Source organism: Rhinolophus hipposideros (assembly GCF_964194185.1).
Source record: "Rhinolophus hipposideros genome assembly, chromosome: 9".
NCBI classification, from domain to species: domain Eukaryota; kingdom Metazoa; phylum Chordata; class Mammalia; order Chiroptera; family Rhinolophidae; genus Rhinolophus; species Rhinolophus hipposideros.
Window position 1 is genome coordinate 23,405,238 of NC_138055.1, and position 23,975 is coordinate 23,429,212.

At 49.5% G+C, this 23,975-nt stretch overlaps 1 protein-coding gene across 1 annotated transcript in view; it reads right to left on the reverse strand.

Annotated features, from left to right (window-relative positions):
• VWF (von Willebrand factor) overlaps positions 1-23,975 on the reverse strand; it is a 138,954-nt gene that overhangs the window by 70,036 nt on the left and 44,943 nt on the right. Inside the window, 8 exon segments of the mRNA XM_081059627.1 lie at positions 586-746; positions 3,159-3,253; positions 8,348-8,588; positions 12,406-12,621; positions 13,242-13,437; positions 17,436-17,536; positions 18,666-18,804; positions 19,273-19,409. Of these exon segments, the coding sequence (XP_080915753.1) occupies positions 586-746; positions 3,159-3,253; positions 8,348-8,588; positions 12,406-12,621; positions 13,242-13,437; positions 17,436-17,536; positions 18,666-18,804; positions 19,273-19,409 (1,286 nt within the window).

Consider the following 23,975-nt stretch of genomic DNA (forward strand, 5'->3'; position numbering starts at 1 on the left):
GGCCTCCAAGGAGCTGCTGGTCACAAACTGCATGTTTACAGCCCCAGCCCCAGAATCATGGAATGTTAAAAGCCAGCCAAGACCTCACAATTCACTTTACAGATGGGGAAATCAAAGCTCTGTGAGGAAGGAATGTGTTGGACCCATGGCTTGCTGATGGCATGGCACGGACACCAATGTCTTCTCTTGAAATAGAAAGTTATACATGTACAGTATATGCAAATCATATGCAAACATGTGTGTATAGCCTCTACTCTTCATGCAATGGAACAAAGCCCTTGAGAAAACTCTAGTGGAAATGCCTGTTTTTACTTGTAAGTATTTTCCGGAAATTCTTGCTTTGTTTCTTATGGCACTTGTTTGTGCTAAGTTCTTGTATTTTGTCTGATCTCACCAGGATCAACCCAGACACTTTCCTGCCATCTCCTCCCCCAAATCTGGCAGCTAACTGAGCCACAATCTCCCCGACTCCTGCCCCCATCACCACTCCTGCCCTGTCAGCATCCAGTTTAACTCTGTTGCCCCTTCTCTCTGCCTGCAGGAGAATGGAAGGCTGCCGACCCGGGGCAGCAGTGGGTGGCTCACCATGCCCGGGGGGCAGAGGCAGCCGGAGACGCAGCCCATGCTCATACACTCCAGGTCGTAGTTCTGGCAGGTTTTGGCACACTCCAGCCCTTCAGCCCGCGGGTTGTCAGCAGGACACACAAACTTGACCATGGGAGGCCGGCAGGACAAGCTCCTTTTGCCTTGGAGACAGAAAAATCAAAGAGGCCATCAGTATCAGTGATGGAGGAGGTGGATCTACCTTCTACACTGTCCTTTGGGGCCCTAGGTGTGTCACTCAATTGCAGAGACACAAAGCTGCCTACTTTCTGGGATGAGGTGCTGCCCCATCTCCAGCCGGGTCTAGCCCTGAGCCAGGTTCCCCGTGTGGGCCTGGGATGGCAGCCTCATCTACTCAACTGAGCTTCTGACGTTTGCCCGTGCTGAAGGCGCCTCTCCCAATCCCAGCATCCCTCTGGCGGCCGCACTCCACAGCCCCCTTGATCCTTCTATAGCAAGTTGCATTGAATCAGGACGCATTGCAGAAATGTCTAGACTCAGGCTTTAAAGGACCTGGGTTTGGGTGCTAAAAGGGAACCTCTGTGGGCCTGAAGAGAACATTCCTAAAATAATTACCACTAATTTAGTCACAAAATCTTTAGTATAAGCCACCCCTGTGGCTTTAGTCACAAAATCTTTAAAGATTTAAATCTTTTTCTTCTCACATGTCATTTCAGCCACTCTATTTATATTTGTAACACTCCATCTCTTGACACTCCCACCTGCCCTCCCTGTTTTGTCATTCTCTGTCTGATCACTGCCTGATATCTCTGTCTGATATACTATATATTTTACTTATTTGTTTATTTCCCACCCTACCCCCACCTCAACCCCTCTCACTAGAATATAGAACCCCTTCACTCCGTGAAGACAGGGGTTCTTGTCTATTATATTTTGTTCATGATATGTCACATTTCCTGACAATTAGTAGGTATCAGTGGCTGATTGAATGATGACAGGAGATAATTAACACAGCACGTTTCTTTTGAAAACCATGATGCACTTCATAGCATTTATATCTTACTATATATAGTACTTACCATCTCCTGTGGACAAGAAAGCCAGAATATCCAGCCTTATTTTTACATGGAAACTTTTGTTTAGGAAACTGAAACCCTAAAAGGTCAGATGGCTTTTCCAAATTGCACAAAATCCTAGTAATTTCCTTACTTTGAAAAAGACACCTTCCAGCGACTACACGAGAAGACTGAGCAAGAGGAAGCATTAAAGACCCAAGAGGAAGAAGGCAACAGAGAAGGGTGGGGGTGTAGAAAAGATGCTACAGTGAGAGATAGCACAAAAAAGAAAAAGGCAGGATTTAGTGGCCTTGACGTTGGCTATGCGTTGAATGTTTGTGTTCTCCCCAAAATCCATATGTTGAAATCCTAACCCCTAAATGTGATGGCATTAGAAGGTGAGGCATTTGGGAGGTGATTAGGTCATGAGGGTACAGCCCTTGTGAATGAGATAAGAGCCCTCATATAAGAGACCACATGGAAGGAAGCCCCCTAGTCCCTTCCGCCATGGGAGGACACAGTAGAAAGCATCAGCTAGGAACCAGGAAGCGGGCCCTCACACAACCATGCTGGACTCTGGTCCCAGACTTCCAGCCTATGGAAACGTGAGCAATAAATTTCTGTTGTTTATAAGCCACTCAGTCTGTGGTATTTTGTCAGAGCAGCCCGAACCGAATAGGGCAAGTCATAAGTTTTGATTTCAACTTGTGAGCCACCCACAGGCTTGGGATCTTGCCTCAGTTCCAGGCTGAGAGATGCTTCCCAATCAGTCATGTGGGAGAACCAGACTTCTCACCCAGGGCGAGCTGGAAGACAAACACCTGGCACAGAGCTGGGTTACTTAGAGAAAGGGCGTCTTGAGGAGAGAGAGAGGCAGAGAGAAGAGGTAAGGCTGGACGTTGAAAATGGCCCATTTATCTACCTACAGGTATTTCTCTCCCTCCTACTGGGAGAGTCCTTTCTAAGCAAGGATGATCCTTCTGAAAGCCAATAAGACCCTCCTGGTCCATAAATGTAAATGTGTTCCCATCAGTGCCAGGTCATCCCTCTCCCTTCTGGACCTTGTCCTTAAACAGCAGCAACTATTAAGACCTTCAAACTGAGAGCAACAGGTCCAAACTAACTATCTTTCAAATCTCTCTGAGACGCTTTCTAAAGCGTTGCCCTTGACAGCAAGTCCTTAGGAAAAAGGCGTCCATTAAAGGAGGGTGGTTTTCACCACAATCAAGGCGAACAACTCACTGACATCTGCTCACGGGGTTAAGGTCACCATGGGCAAACTAGAGGTCTCACTGAATCCATCTTGCAGATAATTCAGTCTTTCCAGCATCACAAAACAAAATTCTTCCTGCCTCAATAATTTGGATTTTCACATGCAAAGGCATGTCTAGGCCTGAAAGTCACTCATACAAACACAGAAATGGTGGCAATCCTTACACGTGTCTAAATGGACATGCATGTCAGACAGCAGCCCCACTCCTCACATGAGAAGTCTGGGCAGAGGGAGGTGAAGAGCCCTTCCAGGGGGACAATACTCACTGCGGTGAGACAAAGGACTACCAAGGACAGCGTGCGGCAACAGGCTTCCAGGGGGGCCACTCGTGGTGCAGTGCATGAAGCCATTCTCACAGTAGCTGCAGAGGAAAACCATAGCCCAGCTTTGCAAGAGCAGCTATACTTGCCGTCTCCATTTCCTCGCCTCCCACTCACTCGCTGGGCTTCCAGTCCCATAACTCATCTGAAACACAGCCTGCTAAGGCCACCAATGACCACCATGTCACTAAACCCAGTGGAACTATTCTCAGTGCTTTTCGTACTTGATCCTCTTCAACATTATTCATCATTGTTGTCTACTCCATTCTTCTAGAAAAAGAAAAAATCTCCCCTGGTTTTCCTATTTTCTGGTTGTGCCTCGTTAGCCTCACTGTTCTCACCCTTCTGCTGGATCCATCCTAGCGTCCCTGCTTCTTACGCTCTGTGTCATCTACACCCCCACTTCCATTACAGAGACGACTCACAAATTCTCATCAGCAGCTCAGCTCTCTCCCCTGAACCGCACGTATTCAAATCCCAAATCCATGTATTCAAAGCCACGTTTGGTATCTCAAAGACACTTCAAACTCAGTATGTCCAAAACTGAACTCATGAGCCCCCACCAAGCCCACCTTCCAGGGCCCTGAGTCATGGCATAATGCCACCCTCCCTCTAGTGTCACAACCAGAAACCCAGGGATCAGCCCTGACACTGCCTTCTCCTCACCCCCTCCATCTGATCCATCTCCAAGCGCTTGGACTTTGTCTCCTAAATATCTCTGGCATTCATATCCACTTCTCTATCTCCACTGCCACAAGCCACCACCACCTCTCACCTAGACAATGCAAAAGGTTTCTAACCGATGTCCCTGCACCTATTCTTGCTTCTCTCCAAAACACACTCTTGGCAGTCCAAGTATCTTTCCCAAACTTAAATCTGATTGTCACATCTCTGCTTGGAATCCTTCAACAGCTCCCCCTCAGTAGGTCTCAGGATACTTCCCTACCATGGCCTCCCAGGCTCCATGTGATCTGGCCCTGACTACTTCTCCCCTGCCAACCCCAAGGCCTCCTTCGCTTAATCTGGAAGGTGCATTACTCCCTTCAATCGCAGGGCTTTTGCACACAACGTGTTCTCTGATCTAATGTCACTTCTGCCCAATACATACCATGTTTCCCCAAAAATAAGACCTAACTGGACAATCAGCTCTAGTGCATCTTTTGGAGCAAAAATTAATATAAGACCTCGTATTAGATAAGATTAGATTAGATTATACCCCGTTTTATATTATAGTAAAATAAGATTGGGTCTTATATTATTTTTTTCTCCAAAAGACACATTAGAGCTGATTGTCCAGCTAGGTCTTATTTTCGGGGAAACACGGTAGACTTACACACACACACGCACACACACACACACACACACACACACACAGCCTTCTTTGTCCCCACCTCATTTCAAGCTTTCATAGGCCACATACTCTCTTCTTAGAACTTACCACACTTATAACTTTACATGTATTTGAGTTTTTATTTGGTTAACGTGCGTGTGTGTGTGTGTGTGTGTGTGTGTGTGTGTGTGTGTGTGACTGAACTATAAGATCCAAGAGGGCAGAAGCCATGACTGCTCTTACTCACTATTATATCCCCAGAATCCAGCATAAGGTTTTGCATACTCGACAATTTTTTTAAATTTTCTTTTATTCCTAACCTCCAATCCCAATCCCCTCCCCTCTCATGGGCAATTTATTTTCCTGGTACCTATTCTCCTAAACGGCCCCAGTGATGCCAACATCCCGGTATTGACACCCTTGTGTAATCTTCTCCTACATTGCACCAAGGTTGGTCTGTGTGACCAGTAGTACACAGCAACAGTCACATACTTATGTCACTTAAGATTATGCTATGACAGGTTGCAGCTTCCATCTCGGTGTTCTCTCTTTGATTACTCACTCTGGGGGAGCCACGCCACGAGCCGCTGTATGGAGAGGCCCACGTGGTGAGGATCTGAAGCCTCCTGCCCACAGCCATGGGAATGAGCTGGGAATGGATGCCCCAGCCCCAGTCAAGGCCCCAGATGACAGCACCTGGCCGACAGCTTGGCGGCAACCTCATGGGAGAACCTGAGCCAAGCTGAGCCAAGCTGCTCCCGGATCCTAACCCTTAGAAAATGCATGACATTATGAATGCTTGTTGTTTCAAGTTGCTACATCTGGGGTGATTTTTTTATGCAGCAATAGGTAACTAATACAACCTTATTCTGTTGAAAGTATATCTGAGTATATTCTTATAAAATATGAGATTATTTTGCATGCATGTTTGATTTATATAAACGATATTATCTTATATATCACACTGTGTTTTGCTTTTTTCATGCAGCACAATGTGTTTAAGATTCATCCCTGCTGATACACGTCCTACTTGTCCGGTCCTTCGAAGGCTGTACGATGATCTGCTGTGTGTATCCACTGCATTTCACCCAGTCGGCCTCCCAGCGACGGACGCAGATTGGCACCTACTCCTTGCCACCAACAAGATGTGATTAACATCTTCATGTGCCCTCAAGAACCTATGTGAGACTTTCTTTAGTATATATGCCCAGGCACAGACCTGGGGAATATCTGGTATGAATATCTAATCTGCATATACTGTGCCAATTGCTCCCCCAGGTACAACTGACCTTGAGTTTGAAGGGAGCAATGCACCTTCAAGATTAAAAGAAGGCCATGCAGTTGAAGAGGGGAGCAAGAAGGAGGGCCAGATTGTGTGGGGCCAGGGAGGCCGTGGTAGGGTTTTACTCTTTATCCTACAGTCTAGTGAGGCAAGGTATTGAAGGATTCTGAGCAAGGATGTGACATAATCAGACTTGGGTTTTGGAAAGATACTGGGAGTATCTGAATCCGTCTATGTCCCCCCATTAGCAGGTCAGGGGACCCACGTCCCACAGGCCTGCCAACACTTGGCATTATCCAGATTTCAAAGTTTTCTACTGTAATAGATAGGAAGTAATATTCACTGTTTTAATTTGTATTTCTCTGATTATACAAACTTTGAACATTTTTAATGTAGCTGCTCTTCAATCAAGATTTGTTGAATGAACAAGAGAATCGGCCCTTCTCCCTCTGGGAACATGCAGAACATGTCTTCTGGTTTTTAACTAATACCCGCTTAAAAAAATCCTGCCCCAAATATCATGTCCTATCTGTCATGTGGACATGACCCAAAAGCTTAATTTTATACATAAAAAAAAGAACTTGCAGGTAACAATTAACTCCAGCCCAGAGCCAGGCCTGCAGCAGTGCAAGCTCTCTACCATGATGGCTGTTTGATGACCAAACGAATGGTCTGAAGAAACTTCCAGGCCATGTGTGTTTGTACCTTCCTACTCCCTTATCATGGGCATCACCAGCACTGGCCCCAGATGGGCTCATTCTGTAGTGTGTTGTCTACAGAATAAATCTACAGCTACAGACAAGCCCTGAGTTCCCTCTGGCTCACATGCTCCATGAAATCCAATTTTCTAAATGAAGTGGAGAAACAGGACAGTCAATAGTATTTCGCCCTGGTGCCTGAAGGAGAGACCTGGAAAGAGGAGGTCGCTAGTGTGCAGACTGTGAGAAGCCTGAAGCCAGGGCCCTTCCCCCAGCCCTGTTCTTCCAGTAGCTCCCGCACCCCACCTCCCACTTCCCTTGTGCCTCTATAATGGTAAATAACCAGTGACACTTGCTCCCCTCCCAGTCAACCCAGCCTCCTACCCTCTGGCTGTTTTCCTCACCATACTAATGAAACATCTGGACCACTGTGACCTTCTGATCACCAAATTCATCAGCGTATTCTCCATGTAATATGAAGAGTTCAAGAGTCCCTGGGTTTAGTCACTTACTGGATGATTTGGGAAAGTGATAATCCCTCTAAGCCTCAAATTCTTTATTTAAAAAGCAAGCCCTGCCTGCCTAACAGTGTGGTTTTAAGGTCCCAAAGAGAAACACCTTGAAAATTGTAGCCAGACAACTGTAGTAAAACAACCAGCAGGCTCAAACCAACAGAAAATGTTATTACTTCCCACTTCCCTTCACTTCCATGATATGGCCCTGTCCTGGTTTTGCCCTTTTTGCTGGCCTTTTTGCTTTGTCCTCTCATAGGATCCTTTTTCTCCTCCTCTGGCCCTCTGGACATTCCCCCAAATTCTGGACTCGATCCTCTTTTCTGCTTTTCAGTCCACTCCCCTTAGCAAGCCTAGCTGCTCCCATGCCTATAACTGTTACCTCCACACAAGTCTTTTTCTCCTGATGCAATCTCTCACTCAAGTTCCAAAGCCATGCTCCAGCCATTTGTTCCATTTATTCACCAAGATGACCTCTTGGTAACTCAAAGTCATGGAGGCCAAAGCCAAACTCAAATGTTTCCTCTTCCTACCAAGAGCTCTGTTGCTGTTCTTGACATCACTGCCCTTCCAAGCATTCAAGTGCAGAGCCTTGGGGCCGGCTTCAACAAGCCCCCTCCTCCCAAACATCCTCCTATTCTGGTTACTTCCCCAATGACTCCAGCTTCTATCTCCAGTTCCCATTTACACTGCTATTGCTTGCCCAGGGCCTTACCGCCTTTCCACCAGACCAGGCTGTGTCAACCCCTTCCTACAACTGAGCTCCCTGCCTTCATACCTCAGGCAGCTTCCAGAACCCACTCCCTGAAGCTATACTTTGCTCCTATTTGCCCTTTGCTCTAACCTTCTGAGGTCCCCATTGCTTATTGTTCAAGCATCAGTCCTCACCCTATCTTTCAAAGACCCCCTGAACCTGGTCCCAATTTCCTTCCAATCTTATCTTTCTTTTATACGACACATGTTCCCCCTGAGGACTGACCTTTGTGACCCTGGCAGGGGGCTGAAGGGGAAGGGAACAGGGAGAGCTGCTATTTCCTGTTCTAGAAAAGGGAAACTGAGACCCAGAACAGGGAAATGGGGCCCAACACATGATGGTTGGCAATAAAGCTCAAGAATTCCTACTGCCAGCCTGGAGTTCTAGTTCCCTGCATAGTACAGAAGTCAGAAGTCCTGGGTGAAGTCCCAGCTCTGCTCTGACTTGCTGTGCAACTCTGGACAAGTCACTTCCTTTCTTCGGCCTCAGTTTACTCATCTGTGACATGGAGAACTTGAAGAACCCTTTTCCTTTCCATGGCCCTGCTGCTTGCACTTACCACATGGTGTGATGGTCTGAGAAGATGTCTTCAGGCTGGAAGATCTCACCATCATAGTAACAGGGGCACTGGGCCTTGGGCACGCAGTGTCCCCTGTCATCCAGGTAGAGCCCTGGGGGGCAGAAGCAGCCTTCCAGACAGACCTCATTGCATTCCTCATCCGAGTTCGACAGGGAGTGGCAGGTCATGTTGCAGGGGGTCCCACACTGCAGGTATACTTGGTCCTGTGGGCAGCTCAGTGCTGGGAGAGAGGGGAGGGGAAGGAAGGTTTCAGTGGGAACATTAAGGTGACACTGACTGTGGTTCCAGGACTTGGGGTGTCAACCCTCACAGTGGTGACCCCCAATTCTATCTGTATGGTCACTGCCTTCCTTTCCCACCATGAGCAAAAGTGTATTTTTATGCTCAGAAATGTCTAATTGGGGACACGCATGTATTCTCTGCTTAACCTGGGGATGGTGCTTAATCATCTCTGAATTCTCACAGCCTGGGACACGGTAGAAAGTGAAGCTGTGAATATTAAAAAGAACTGGAGTGATAAGCAAGGGCATTTCTCCTATGCTGATAATAACGGTGGCTCTGATTAATTGAGCATCTACTGAATATCCTCCTTTTCACACAGGTTTTATGCCTATTGCGCCTGTCTCAGGGAGTTAGATCTCATAACCCCCTTTCTACAGGTAAGAAAAGTGATAACGTAAGCTAAATGACTTGTCAGGGTCATGCCTCACAGGAAGAAGCAGAAGTAGGATTTGAACCCAGCTCTCTATGATCTAAAAGCTCTTAACCGTCATGCTCTGAAAAGGAAAGAGTCCCTTAGGAACCATGCTTTGAGGACACACCAGTCACAAGGAGCAGGGACATTCATACCTACTATGCAAAGTGGGCAGCACCCATCTACCCACAGCCTTCACTCTCCCTGGCCTCCCACATAGAAATAGCACAGCAGACAAAAGCCAAAGGGAAGTGTGACAAAGTGGCAAAGCAGCTAAGAGAGGGGGTTCTGTATCCCAAATACCTGGGTTTGAGCCCCAGTTCTGCCATTCGTTAGCAATGTGATTTTGAGCATTTCTCCCGGGAATATAATAATAATCCTCCGGGAATATAATAATAATATCCTCTGGAAGTTAAGTGAGCTAACAAGTTTAGAGCGATGCCTGGCACGTGGCTGTCACTACATTATGATTACTGGGGAAACAGCCCCAGCTCAGCAGGCTCCAGATGGGAGGGGTATTCCAGAGAAGAGCCCAGCCTAAGAAGACCTGGCCCTTCTGGACTGTGGCCAACCCACTTTCTGTGCTCACAACAGTCTCAGGAGTACCCCAACGATAAAATTCTTCACTGGGAGATGTGGGGAGCAAAATGCTTTCCCGCTGCTGATCAGCTGTGATCCAAGAAATGAGAAACTCACCCTTGGGACACTCCCCTGGGACCATTAGAAACCTTCCCCTCTCTGCTAGAATAATTTCTATAGCAAAACCCACAGGCAGAGCATTTCACAGAAGCTGTGAAAGGAAACCCTGCCATGAACCTCAAAAATGAGGAGGAGGGGGGACTCTGGAGAGCCCTTTTAGCCTCCCGTTCCTGCAACTGCTCTGGGCTTGGTATTTGAGGGTAGCTGGGAAGGGAGAGGGCTCTCTAACTATATTAGACATGAACCAGCAGAGAGGTTGGATCATTGGATAAATATTTAGAGTGAGAGTGCATTAAGATGGGCCATGTTGGGCAACAAAGATGAAAATCCCTTTCAATCCATTGAACCCACGGTGATAAGGGCACATTTTACCCATTAAAGCAGCAGCTGGAAATGAGAGCTTTTATCATCTGACAGACTGTCTCTAGAGCTGGCTTGGAGCCATATTAAATTTTTCCTATGGCTTTCTTCCCCAGAAGACGTCATGCACATCCCAGTTTAACAGACGTTTAGTGTGTTCCCACCAGGTGCCAGGGCCTGTGCTAGGCTCGGCATGCAGGGACGGTAAGACTTCGTCCCTGCCTTCAAGGAGCCCAGTCTTGCCTTCCTGAATCTCCTCACAGCATCACACAGTGACTGCGTGATCAGTCCTTGCTCTATGAGTGTCCCCACTTGGTGTTTCCTCTTCATCTGGATGGAATCAGTGGCTTAGGGGGCTCTGTTCATTTCTCAGGAAGGGAAAATGAGGAATAGAATGAACCTAGGAGTCCTGCCCACCCTCCTTGGGCTCAAAGGAACAACCCAAGGCCATCTGGTCAGCCTTTTCTCTGGTTCACCATAAACCCACAGAGACAGATCCCTCTTGTCCATAAAAGTCGCTGGGAAACACTTCCTATCACCCCTTACTTTCTGCCATATCTTAAAGCCTCAGGAGTCAGGTAACTCTCTAACCCAATCTCAGCCCCTGCTGCTGCTGTGTCAGCACATTTCCTCTTGTTCTCACCTCAATGAAAGTTAAGAACAGTTGCTGTTGGGAGATTGAAAAATATTTCCATAAGCCCTCAGCATTCTGGGAGAATGTCCTAAAGTAGGAATTCCTTAGATGCTGTAGCTCACTGATAATGCACAATTTCTAATATTGATGGACAAGCAAAGCACATTCATAGACAGCATGTAATTTATCCCTCATTACTTTCCACAATTTCTAACCAGCAAACACTGATGAGGACCTGAAGTCTGGGGGGTGAAGTGGAAGGTTCATAGTCACATAGCTGGGAAGTCACAGGCAAGGAGCCACCAGGGTCTCAACCTTGGTTCTTCCAGTTGCTAGCCCGTGACTCTCTGTGACATCCCAGAGCTGGAGGGATGGGGGACACAACTGCATGCATCTATATGCTTGTTCCCTTTCATCCTGACTTGTGTCTCTGCTCCTCTTTTTTAGGACATTGCTCAGACTGGAAACATGAGTTGGCTCAATAAATCCCAAATGGTGATATTCTAGGGCCCCATACCTTCTCTTCAAATACATGACATTAATACACGTATTAATACATTCAAATACATCATATAATACATTTCTCATAGCTCCTATTTTCCTGCTTCCATCAGAATCACCAACATTTTAGTCTCCCAACACATCTACCTAACCCTAAAAATCAGAATATCCACTGTACCTTATAGCCCCTGTTCCAGGCCCTGAAATACCCTTCTCACAACTACACATCACTACTACTATTCCACCATGGGAAACAGCTCTTTCCTGCCAAGAAAAGCCAGTTTTGTGCCTTTGGAAAGCCAGTCAAGTACACTGCCTCCAGAAAGCCTTCCTTGGTTGCTTCTGCCTTAATCGAATTATCCTTTCACTCAGTGCAGTAGGCACCTAGTAGAGAAGCGGTTTCCATCTGTGCCTCAAAAAGGAAGGTTCAGGCTCTACACCACTGCCATTGCCTGACCACACTGGGCACTCAGCAAATGTACCCAGAGCAACAACAATAACAACAAAAAGTAAGCACAATCCAGTCACTCAGGGGACCAGAACATGAGGCAGATTCCAACTCTGGTGCCAGGAACCTAACAGGGCACAGTGAGACTCTAAAGCCATCTGGGGATAATGATGTCATTTATTTTATATACTTTAATATAACTTTGTACAATGTCTAAGCTTTGAGCCAGGAGTCCACCAATGGTTTGTCTAAACTTAAGAGCAAAGGATTGGTGCAGGAGTTTTCCATTGCTATCCTCAGACCCGCCAGGGATGCAGGGACCCACTCACTCCACAGCCTGGCTGAACATGTAACCAACATTAGGTGGCAGCAGCCACAGGAAATACCTACTTGGCAGGGACACCAATGTTCTAAGTCTCCAGACATGGGGTCCTACTTGCCCTCCTGGAACAGTCCAGAGTTGCCCGCCTGTCCTATGGGCGAGCGGGCCCCACCACCGTGTCCTGCTGGGAGCCGGGAGGGGGAAATGGCTGCCAATGAACTGGTTCCACACCGCCTGCCTGTCAGATGCCCCTGGGCCTGTTTCCCAACGCAAGAATCCAGACAGTGCTTTGTAAAGGACACGTGCATGGAGCTCGAGGGCACGCGCGGCAGATTCAGTTGGGTTGTGTGGAGTGGGCAACGGCAGGGAGGGCACCCACCACAAAAGCTGGGCTCGCGCCACGCGACATGCACGCCTTTCCGGGCACAGGCGGCGGCATAGTTGGCCACGGCGTTGCACAGGCAGTCTCTGCCGTCGGAGCAGGAGCAGACGTCGTAGTGGCAGTTCCGCAGGTAGGGCAGCGGGCCCACAACGTGGTGGCAGGCTTCGAACTTGGAGGACGTCAGGAGAGCACATGCCTCCTCCGCGAACTTGGCTGTGGGGGAGATGGGGGGGGGGAGAGGGGGGCCTGGCCCGGGTGCTGTGCGCCCCAGCGGCCAAGGATGGCTCCTACTCCGAAATTCCCATTCTACGTTCTCCTTCAGCAGTCCATGCCGCAAAAACAGCTGCTCTGGGCTGTGGGAAGCACGGTGCTTTACCTGCCACGGCCTGTACACTGTGCTAAGTAGGTTTGGCTTGAACACATAATAAGCCACCTAGCCACAGCACACCCACTGACAGCAAGGAGAAATGGGTCCATGATGGGCTAGATAAGTGGGCGGCCTTCACGCAGGACTGAAAGGTTGCTGCAGATAAATCTGCAAATGGGCATTTATCTGATGATAATTTAATTCTGAGTTTGGGTGGCTGCTGCGCCCACAGACTGAGAAGGTCCGGCGGCCGGAACTGCTTTCTGTTCTTTCTTTTCTTTCCCAGGGTTTGGCCCACAAGAAGGCGCTCCCTAAAGGGCCTTTGAAGAATAAATGATCCCGGTGCAGATAATCAAATCTGATGCTGAAAAGCAAGCGGCCCCTCCCCCAACTGACCCGTGGAGTGCACCGGACGCAGGAGCCCTCAGGGCCCTGCGGAGTCCCCGCCTTCCCCGGGCTCACGTACTCAGGCGCGGGTTGAGGCTACAGGGGTCGCTGGGCTGCTTGCTCAGGTCCTCACACTCCGCGTGCAGCTTCCAGGCGTTGCCGAAGGCCTCCACCCGGGGCTCCACCAGGCCCGCGGGCGTGCGGAAGTCGTCGCCCTTGTTGCCGTTGTAGTTCCCACACAGGCCGCAGGTCCTCCCCGCGTACACTGGGGACAGCTGTGGGGGAGAGCGGGCCACCTTGGAGCAGCTGCCGCCAAAGCAGCCACAGCTTCCTTTCGCTAGTGAGATGGTTTTAATAAACAAACCCTCCTCACTGAAAAATAAATATGAATTTCATAAACCGCAGCGCAGCCCTAGGCTGCAGAAGAAAGAAAAAAGCTAACTGCAGTATCGTTTACCACCAGCTCCATCCCGGCTCTTAAATCATCAGAGACCTCTCACGCTGAATGGGATTTTAGAGATTATCCAGCCATTTACTGATGGCGAAAACGAGTCCCAGGGAGGGAAAGGAACTTGCCTGAGGTCACAGAGCTGAGCCCAGTAGCCAGTTTGAGCCCCCATCCAGTGTGCTGTCTACCCCCTCACCTGTCAGAGGAGATGCCTAAAGCCTGTGGGCCCTGACACCCACCAGAATCCAGTGCATAGTCAACACCCCTTTATTGAACGTTCACATCTGTCACACATGTGGACAAAGCAGGCTGAGTCTTATGGTCCAAGTCGTCTCAGAGCTCACATTTGGTGACAAAAAACACCTTCCTAACTATCTGTATTTAACTCAGTCACTGAGCATCGTTGGAGAGAAAAGGCCAGGAGCCAAGATGGACTCTAGGGGTTGTGATGGGAGGAGGTGGGGTCAGTCAGGACTCTGGGGCAGCCGGCCAAGGTGACCAGAACAGGTCCTGGAGTTAAACTTCATCAGCATGTGGCTCATTCTCCATCCTTCTGAGTCCTACGTGTATACTCAGTAACAACTTAGGGATTCAAGCCCCCTGCCTCTCACAGAGCACAGCTGGGGGCATCTGCTAGTCTCTTCTAAGACGATGCAGGACGGGGCCCCAGAGTCCTGGCTCCTGCGCTGCATGTAATTAATGCCACGCGATAACCTCCTCGCATTCTGAGACCCTCATGCACTTGTGGTCATCTCTTGGATGACCCCTTCCAGCTTCCAGCTCTGACTTAACAAGATGCAGGATGAACAGTCTAGCGGAATGTTCCACACCCATATAAAATATACCCAAGTAAATAGCATTTATGAGAAAGAGGATGAAGTCCTGTTTCCTTGTTTGATTTACGAATATCACCTGGGGCACCCAGGTCTTCCCTGACCCCCCTATTTAAAATGGAACGCCTCCCAACCCTGGCACTTCCTGCCCCCTTCTCTGCTTCATTTATCTCCCCAGGATTTATCACCTTCTCATATGTGGTATCATTTACTTACTGGTTTGGTTTATCGTCCGTCTCCCCCCATTAGAGTTTAAACTAAATGAGGCGAGGATTCTTGTCCGTTTTGTTTCACTGTTGTAACCCCAGCCTCTCCAATGGTGCCTGTGGACACTCACTAAGTATGTGTTGAAGAAATGAATGGTTGAACAAATAACTGAATAAAATCGTGAATGAATGAGGTGCTCCTCTGGATGCAGGCTGAAATGCAATGCCAACAGCCAAGGCCAGTCCTGAACAAAGCAGCAAAATTGGTGATGGGTCTTCCCCCTCACCCATGTCTCAGCATTCTTTCTCTCTTGCCTCATTCTCAGATCCTGAGTGCCCTCTTGCTCCCCAAAGTGTCCTCTTGTTTATCCCACCAGGCCTGCCATCACTGCCATGCCCCACTTTCAAAAATGGTATCTTCTATTCACTTGGCTTGTCTCAGGGATCAGCTCGCCTACTGTAGAAGAATGGGTATATCCATGGAGGCCAGCCCTACATTATCCCAACAACAGGGACTTACAGAACATGCTTGCTATTTGAAATAAACTTCAGATCAGTGACCCTTCTGACAAAGCGAAGACTGTCCAAGAGTCCTTTCTATACCACTCTGCTTAAGGCTGAGCAGGGCCCTGCATCACAACCAGCAGAACCCTGCTGTCTGGACCACCTGGCCCTCGGTGATAGGGCATCCATACCTCACCTAGGGGAAGGGGGCAGGGCGGGGAGGAGAGCAGGGAGCCCTGCAGCACCTCACCAGCCTCTTCTCAGGGTCAGTGCACTCTGCCTGCCTCTCCCGGTGTCCTGCCTCCAGCTAGTGTCCTCCACGGGCAGCCCCCATAAACCCCAGGGCTCAGCCCAGTGATGTGTCTGGCCACCTGACCCATCCACAAATGCTCCCTTTTCTCATCCGGACCAAAACACGGAGGACAGTCCTACAGCTCCAGGGTCACCAGCTCCTGTCCTGAATCTTGACAAATGAAGTCCTCGCCTTATTAGCTAAATGGACTAAAACCCACCCCAAAGATAACCCCGCATCCCATTCTATCCCTCCTCAAAAAGTCTTTCTATCTCTCCTCAGAAGACAAACAACAGGAACCTGAGAAGGACAGCCACCCAGACTGCTGACTGAGGGAGGAAATCACACAGATCAAGAGAAGCCTTTCTGGGACAGCGGCGGTTCCTGAGAAAGCGGAATGGCTATTGGAGGAGGCCCCTCCCTGAAAGACCAGCATGCAGGAGGTGACATTAGAGATCCAGGTTCTAGTCCTCTCTGTAACCAAATGACCATGAAACCTGGGGCAAGTCACTTTCTTGCTCCAGAAATGATAGTTCTTTATTTCCAACTGTAAATGAGGGGCTGACAAGAAGACCTCCTCGTGCTCTATTGTCTGTGATCATAAGGCTTACTTTTTACAAAAGAAAAAAAAAGGTAGTTAATTTGGCACCCTCTCAGGGACTTTAAAACAAGAGATGGTGTCAGAGAAACCACAGATGCCCATCACAGGATTACCCTAGGTGCCCTGTGGAACACGTGACCCGGGGACACAGGAAGGGGCTCTCCAGGGTATTAAGGAATGATATAGGGCAGCGTGGTCTTGGGACCCACTGGAGGTCTCTGAGACCCTTTCAAGGTGTCCTGCAAGGCCAAAACTATTTTCATAATAACATAAAGACATCATCAGGCTTTTCCCCTCTCATTCTCTTACAAGTATGCAGCAGAGTTTTCCAGAGGCTACCTGACATGTAATATTACAAAAGATTGAATGCAGAAGTGGATGTAAGATTACAGCTGTCTTCTGTGAAATCAACCATTAAAGAAATTTGCAGAATTGTAAAAGAATGATATTCTTCTCACTACTTATTCTTGTTTGGGAAAATAGTTATTTTTCAAAAAAAAGTTTATATTAACGTGTAGTAGGCTAGTTATTTCTAAATGAATTCATAAACACATATTTTAAATGTCTCTGATTTAATTTCTAATCTGGTAAACATCAGTAGTTAGAACCTTCCTAAAAGATCTTGAAGTCCTCAATAAATGTTACGAGTGCAAAGGTACCTGAAGACCAAAGAGTGAGAAGCACTGGTCTAGTGAGCAGGACGTCACCCAGAGAGCTACTGCAGCTCTGCCACCAGCAGTGCAGGGCCCATCTCCCAAGCACCCTGAGCCGTGATTGTTTTGTTTATTAAATGGCAGTTACAATACCTGCTAGGCAAATTTCCAGAGAAAAACGAATCCGGAAGCCCCGTGAAATACATGGATCCCTATCCAAATGCCAGTCTAGGACCACAGAGAACAAGAAGAAGTGACCCTAGTCTGCAAAGGCCCAGGGCCCAGGGAGGGACCTGGTGGTTCCCAGTGTAACGCTACCCAGGCAGTGGATGGCTTTGGCCCCGGGGGTTGCACAACAGCCTTGGCTGTGAGTTCTAATCTGGCTCTTCCCTTGCTGCCCACAGTGGGCACCCCAGAAACTCCCCTAATCCCAGGCCTTGTCGGAGCCAGGAGCCTGGGCAATACATCTGCCCTTCCCAGCCCCTCAGAAGCCCACCCCCTCTAGAAACCCTGGGGGTACCAGAGCCCCATACGTGAGAACTCCCCGGTGAACAAGGGGTGCCCAGACAGCAAACACCAGGCCCTCATAAACAAGAGATGTCTGTTCCTCATCTGGAGGCCTGGGGATTGGGGAGAAAGGAATTCTTCTCCCACACACAAAGCCACTCTGCCCAGAGCACAAGGGGTACTTTGTACAGCCGGGCTGCAGGGAGGCAGTGCTCAGGAGGGGGCCTACCTTCACCAGTAGTCTCCCACGGCCATCCCAGTCCATCTGCAGGTCCTCCCCATAGCTGAGGCGCACGGAGGCCATCACGGTGTGCTGGATTCGGAGGTCACCTGGAACCGAGCAGGGGCAGGATTTAGGCGGAGATGGGGAGAGGGAAGAGTGGTGGCAGGCGGAGGTATTGTAGGGAGGGGAGAGGTGTCTCACAAAGGACTGTAGCAATGAAATCAATCAGTTATGGGGAAGATGGAGATGTTCATGAACCTTTAGGGGGTCTCAGGAGGAAGTGTGATCAGTATGGGTGCAGTGCAAATAGGTTTTCCCAACAAGGTGCCTTCCATTCCTGCGGTAGCCTGTCATTCCCCCTATTGCCACAAGAGGGCGGAAGAGTCTCATGCAACCTTAGCTAGGTCCGGTGCCCTGAGCCAAGGATGAGTCTCCCCAACGCCTGAGCATTCCCTGAGCCCCTCTGCTGTTACACAATGATTCCAGGCTGAATTAGTCGCCATGACTGAGCGATGCTGTCTGCAAAGCTGATACTGCAGTTCTCACGGGAAACGAGGTAGGAGGTATACTTCTTGCTCTGGGGAAACATCATCTCATGGGGAGTCAGACACACACAGTGTTAAAACACACACAGACTGACCCAAGTTCACCTGCTATGGGCAATGCCAGGATAATGGACCATGGGGTGGCCAGTGGTCATGAAGAAAAAGAAGAGGGAAGGGGTCGAAAAGTCACTTTGAGGGTGATAGTTTAAATTGTGCTGTGCAAAATGGCACAGTGCAACTTGGCAAAGTCACGGGATAAGTAGGTGTTTCCCACAGGTGCCAGGGTCATGGGCCTTTGCCCCATGACATTCTCAGGTCTGACCCATCCCCAGCAATCACCCTGACCTCTCAACATCAGCCTCTTCTCCTTTCCCATCTCAAGCAGAACCAGAACCACCATGCCCAACCCTTAACTTGCCCCTATTGGCTCAAGCCAAGTGAAAATCCCTTGTTTCCTTTTCCCATCCATGCTCTTTCTCAGGCCTGGAGCAGCCTCCTCCTCTCCAGCGTCTAGCCTTCTTCCTCTACTTGTTCTCCTCCTCCAGGAAGCCTTCCTTTCTTGCAGAAATGCATGCCAAGGATACCCAACCTGCCCTCCAAAAATAGCGCCCCTCACATTTCCACAGAAGAGGCAGAAGTAAGCACTGCTGAGGGTGGGGCGCCCGAGCCCGTGTGCGGAGGAGGGGCCTACCTTGCAGGAGGGGGATCTGGACATTATGGCCATCCATGGCAATCCCTCCACCGTGCTTCAGCTTCACAAGGCTGTTGTGCGGGCTGGGCAGGCGGACTGTGACTGAGCGGGTACAGACAGCATCAGGGTCATCGGCACACTGCCAAGAGAAGAACGCAGAGTGATGTCACCATACCACCACCAGCCCAGGGCCCACTGACTCAGAGAAAGACCCCAACCACAGACAACCTCTGGCCTTCTCACACAGAACAGCTCCATTCTCATAGACCAATTTCTGTGATGGAGCCCCCTGGAGTCGTGCAATAATAAGAAGGCCCTGAGCCCAGCTTCCCATGACTCCCGTGCCCTTTCCTGTCCTGCTCTGGTCTTTTATGACCGGACAAGGCTTCTGTCTTGTCCAGTTCCTTGGGCCTATTCTTCCAAAGAGAATCAGAGACTTTGATCCTCACGGCGAGCCCTGTGCACTCTGTCTGTCCTCACCTTGGCCCTGTTCTCTAGAGAAAGAAGTATCCACATGTCCAAGCAGCTCAGGAAAGGAAACGGACCACCTTGCCCCACCCCATCACTCCTCAGGGTGCCTCCTGATGGGGCACCTGGCAGAGCTCACCTGCACGGTCTCTATGACGATGGAGAAGGAATGGTCCTGGCAGTCCTGGGCCAGCAGATACTGGCAGACCCCACTGAAGGTGAAGTACCTGTCATCAAAGCTCTTGAAGTGGGACTGTCCTGTGATGAGACACTCCCCTGCAGGGGCACAGAGGAAGGAGGGAGAACAGGAGGAGGAGGGGAAATCTCCTAGAGTGGCCAAAGTGGAAGCCGCTACCAGCAGGACACACTCTCACTGAAATGCCACAGATGTTCTTCCCCACACCAGTCTAAAAGCGAGTTATACAAGAAGATTCTAAGTCAGGCCCCACTTCTCAAGCTGTTGGATCATTCGGTTCCATGTCCCATGTTATAGAGGGGATAACTAAGGAAAGTGACAGAGCCACACTCAGTTACTGGCAGAACCGGGACCAGAATCTGCAGCTCCTGGCTCTCAGTTCCCCGCAGCTCCCAGTCCTTCCCCACAGCTGCTCCCATGGGTTCTGGCTCCACTGGGGCCAGGCACCCGGAGCCTGCAGAGTGCTCAGCCCGGGAAGAGGCCCTTCTTTGCACTGGCAAACGGGGTGCAAAGGGGCACGGCCTAGGGCATGGCCATGGGGGCTCCAGGGCACGGCCCCACCAGGAAGACTCCCCGGAGGTAGTGGGCAGAAAGGCCAGCCTGGAGGGGTGAGGCGGGGTCGTCTCCCAGCTCAGCAGTGCAGAAGCCAGCACCCCATCCTTGCCCCCTCAGCTGAAGGGCGGCTCTAAGTCCTCCTCATGGCCAAGTCTATGCTGTGATTTCAGTCGGGCCAATGGGGGGCCAAGAGGTCATCTGCCCATGAGCTCATCAACGCCTTGGCCAACTCCCCAGCCCAGGCTGACACGTCTGTGGGTGCGTACCAGGACTCCCCTTCGTCACCCTGTAACTCAGAGCCCTCAATTCTCTCCCCCCCCCACCAAGCCACTACTCCATCCTCCCCCAGGCTCAGAGTTGCTGATTCAATGCACCTGGAACCAGAGATCACACATCCTGGAAAGGTCTATGCGGGGGGGCTGGGGGGGGCTCTGCTGCTGTCTCCAGTGATCCCCACAGGTCCCACCCCAACTTAGGGTAAGCCCATCTCCAAGGCCTACGATGGAGCCATTGAAGCTGAAGCGCTCATCTGGATCCCTTTCCAACCTCCCTTTATCTATTCCCTCTCATCTTTGCCTTCACTTTATAGAAAAATAAATATAGACACACACCATAGCTGGTCCATAAAGTAGAGAGCCCTCATTCCCCACCTAGACACCCCTGAACTCCAAACAGCAGAAACTTATTCTCCATCGCATCAATGTTATCTAAACCTGAAGGTTCCCCTAAGAGAGTCCTATAGCCAGTCCCACCTGGACCCATCTCCAGGGGTGCTACTGGGCCCTGTGACACAGCCAAGGGGTCCCCAAAGGCCACAGAGAGATTCCAGCTGCGTATGTGTCAATGACAAGCTCCATAGGCACCCACTGCCTGCCACTTCATGCCTATACTTGCACTGAAAGGCAGAGCAGACATGGTCAGGGGCCAGGTCACACAGCTTTGGACCCACGTGTGGCCCTCCTTTGTATGTGTTGGGAGCAGGGGCTGGGAGGCACTACTCTTTTACGGTGTGCGTCCCTCTGCTAGCTGCCTAGTCCCCAGGGCAGCTGACCCCTCCCGGGATGGCATGCACCAGGAGGGCACACTCAGCCCAGAAGAAATTAGCAGAAAGTAGGGAGGCTCCAGACCATTCTCATCATCATCGCCTTCTGAGCTAATCAATACATATTTGGTCTTTGTCCCTGGCTCCTGACACAGAGCTTCTAAAACCCTTGGAATGGCCTCGGTGACAGGATGGTCTTCTATTCTAAGGAATCCTCAAGGGGCTGGAGATTGATTTAATAATCAGTCATGCCTACATCACAAAACCTCCATGAAAGCCCCCAAACCACAGGGTTTAGAGGGCTTCTGGGTTGGTGAGCATATCTACCTGTCAGAAGGTGGTGTGCCCCAAGTCCAGAGGCACAGAAGCTCCCTATCAGACTTTACCCGATGTACCTCTTCATTTGGCTGTTCATTTGTATCCTTTATACTATTCTTTATAATAAAGCAGTAAGTCAAGTGTTCGCTTGAGTTCTGTGAGCTGTGCCAGCAAGTTATCAAACCTGAGGAGGGTATTGTGGGAACCCTCAATGTGTAGCCAACTCCGACAGAAGTGAGAACCCAATGCTTGTGATTGGCGTCTGAAGTACGGGGCAGTCTTGTGGAACTGTGCCCCTAACCTGCGGGGTCTGAGCTGACTCAGGATAGTTAATGTCAGAACTGAACTAAATTGCAGGACACCCAGTTGGTATCCAGAAAGTCAGAGAACTACATGAGGGGTGGCGTGGGGGAGAAAGACACACACATTTGGTGTCAGAAGTGCTGTGGGTAGAAATAATAGATCATGCTTTCCCACTGCATTGTCCCAGAAGGGGCAAGAGTGAAGGGTCACTGTTCTTGGAAGTCAGAGCAGAACAGGCAATGAGGAAGGGACCAGGGTCATCCTAGCTGATTGTGAACATGCTGGAATTCCAAATCCACTGATGTCACAACCTTCTTTTGAGTGACTATTTCTCAGAAATCACCATCATTCTACAAACAGAGTGATATTGTCCTTCGTGTCAAATGTCTTGACCCTGTTGCAGTAAAATGGGTGGGAATTCTTCCCCCAACCTTTCTGTGTTTTCTCAGGAACACTCTTATCTGAGTAAGAAATTGGAGTTTCATTATCTTTGACAATGTCCAGGAAAAGAGGGGTCAAGAAAGTGTGCAAACATTTGAAAGCAAAACTTGCAGGGCTAGAATCTAATCCTCTGATCTGATTTCCTGCTCTGACCCCCACTGATATGTGTTTCAAAGTTTCTCGGGAGTCAGAAATCTAAATATTGTATTTAGCTTATCTCCTTGATACAATTGAGGGATGGAGCTGCAAGCACAGGAAACCCAGGCACCTGGATGGGTGAGCTGGTAGGTAGCGCTTAGCCCTGGGAGCTGGACCATCAGCCAAAACATGGGCCACATGGCAACACTCACCCATCCTCTGTGCCCAGGAGGACACCGAGGACATTCCCAGCAAATGGCAGCCCTGGGCAAACAGCTGGCTTACTGCCAGACAAAGAAGGTGGGCAATAAAAGTTTGGTGAACAAATAAAAGCAAGTGGTTCTTAAAATAGCACAAAAAGTAGAACCTCCAGAAGTTAAAGCGGATCTACTACGAAGATGCTCCCTCACTAAAATTTTTTTAAAATCTCTCATCTTATGAAACACATTACCTCTTCTAAACAAACCCTTGTCTGCAATAAGTGAGCTTCCACAGGGCTGCTCTGCTCAGCTCATTTGCTTCCACGGTTTTCCAGACAGCTATCGCAGTACCAGCTCACAGCCCTTTAGCAAAGCAACTCAGACTTCCTCCCAATGTACATATTCACCAAAGCCTGCCTCTAAATCACAATCACATAATTTCAACCAAATGCACCAGGTGCCTTTCCAAGTGCTCTGTGGGTACCATCTCATTTACTGCTCCCTTGAGCTGGTCATTATCCCCAGTTTACAGAAGCAGAGACTAAAGCGCAGAGGAAAACTCGTCCAATGCCCCAAAGGAGTCAAACAGAGATTTGCACATGGGCGTCTGTCTGGCTCCAAAGCCCAGAGCACTCTACACCACCCAAGACAGCCTCATGGGTCAGCTTCTATAGTTTCTCATAAGCTTGATCGTGTGAGGGCCACGCCTGGTATCATTCTGATCCTAGGCACAGGTGGGCAGCTGGGTCTGGATGTGGAGACTGAGTAGAAGAAAGCCTTGGCTGTAACGGTGATGTGCTGGGCTGCCCTGAAGGAGGTGTGAGTCCAGAAACCCCAACATGGGCTGGGTAGACCACAAGAGACTTCCCATAGTACAAAGAAATGCACACATTTACTGGAAAGCATCAGCCCTGCTTTACTCTTCACTCCAGGAAGATAAACTTTCTTCCTGGAGGCTTTCAAAACAGGCAGCTTGAATCCTAAGGCTGAAAGCCAGGGCTATGTTAGAATGCATTAGAAATTATCCCAAACCAAATGAGTAACAAGTGTACCAAGGTCCCTCCCCTCTCCAGACCAGGCAGGTTCTCAGGCTCCCCACACAACCAAGCCCAAGGTAGGCTCAGCTCTGTCTCATCCTCCTGCCCCACCTGCCCCACCTGCCCCACTTGCCCCACCTGCCCCACCTGCCCCAGCCTCACACCACCCCTCCCCATTCCGGGCTCCTTTGGGCCTGCACCTGAACCTGAATGAAAAAGCTGTGGCAGCGAGGATGAAAGTGGTGAACACTCACTGAGTGCTTGCTGTGTGTCAAGTCACAACAGCTTCCATGGGATGAAGCTGCTGTTATCAGCCCCATTTTACAGATTAGGAAACTGAGGCTTCAAATGATTAAGCAGTTTGCCAAAAGTCACTCAGCTAGTGACTGGTGAAACTGTAGTTCCAGCTGCGCTGTCTGAGTCCACAGCCTATGCCCCAGCCCCAGTATTATACTCCTTTCCACGCTCATAGGATTTGGGCCACAAAAGGAAAGCCCTCCATTCATATCTTCCCAGCTCCAGAAGAGTACCTTCCACACTTCTCCATCAGGAGTTTGAAATTCCACAACCAGGGCCATATTTGTTTAAAGAAATATAGCCCTTACTAACAGG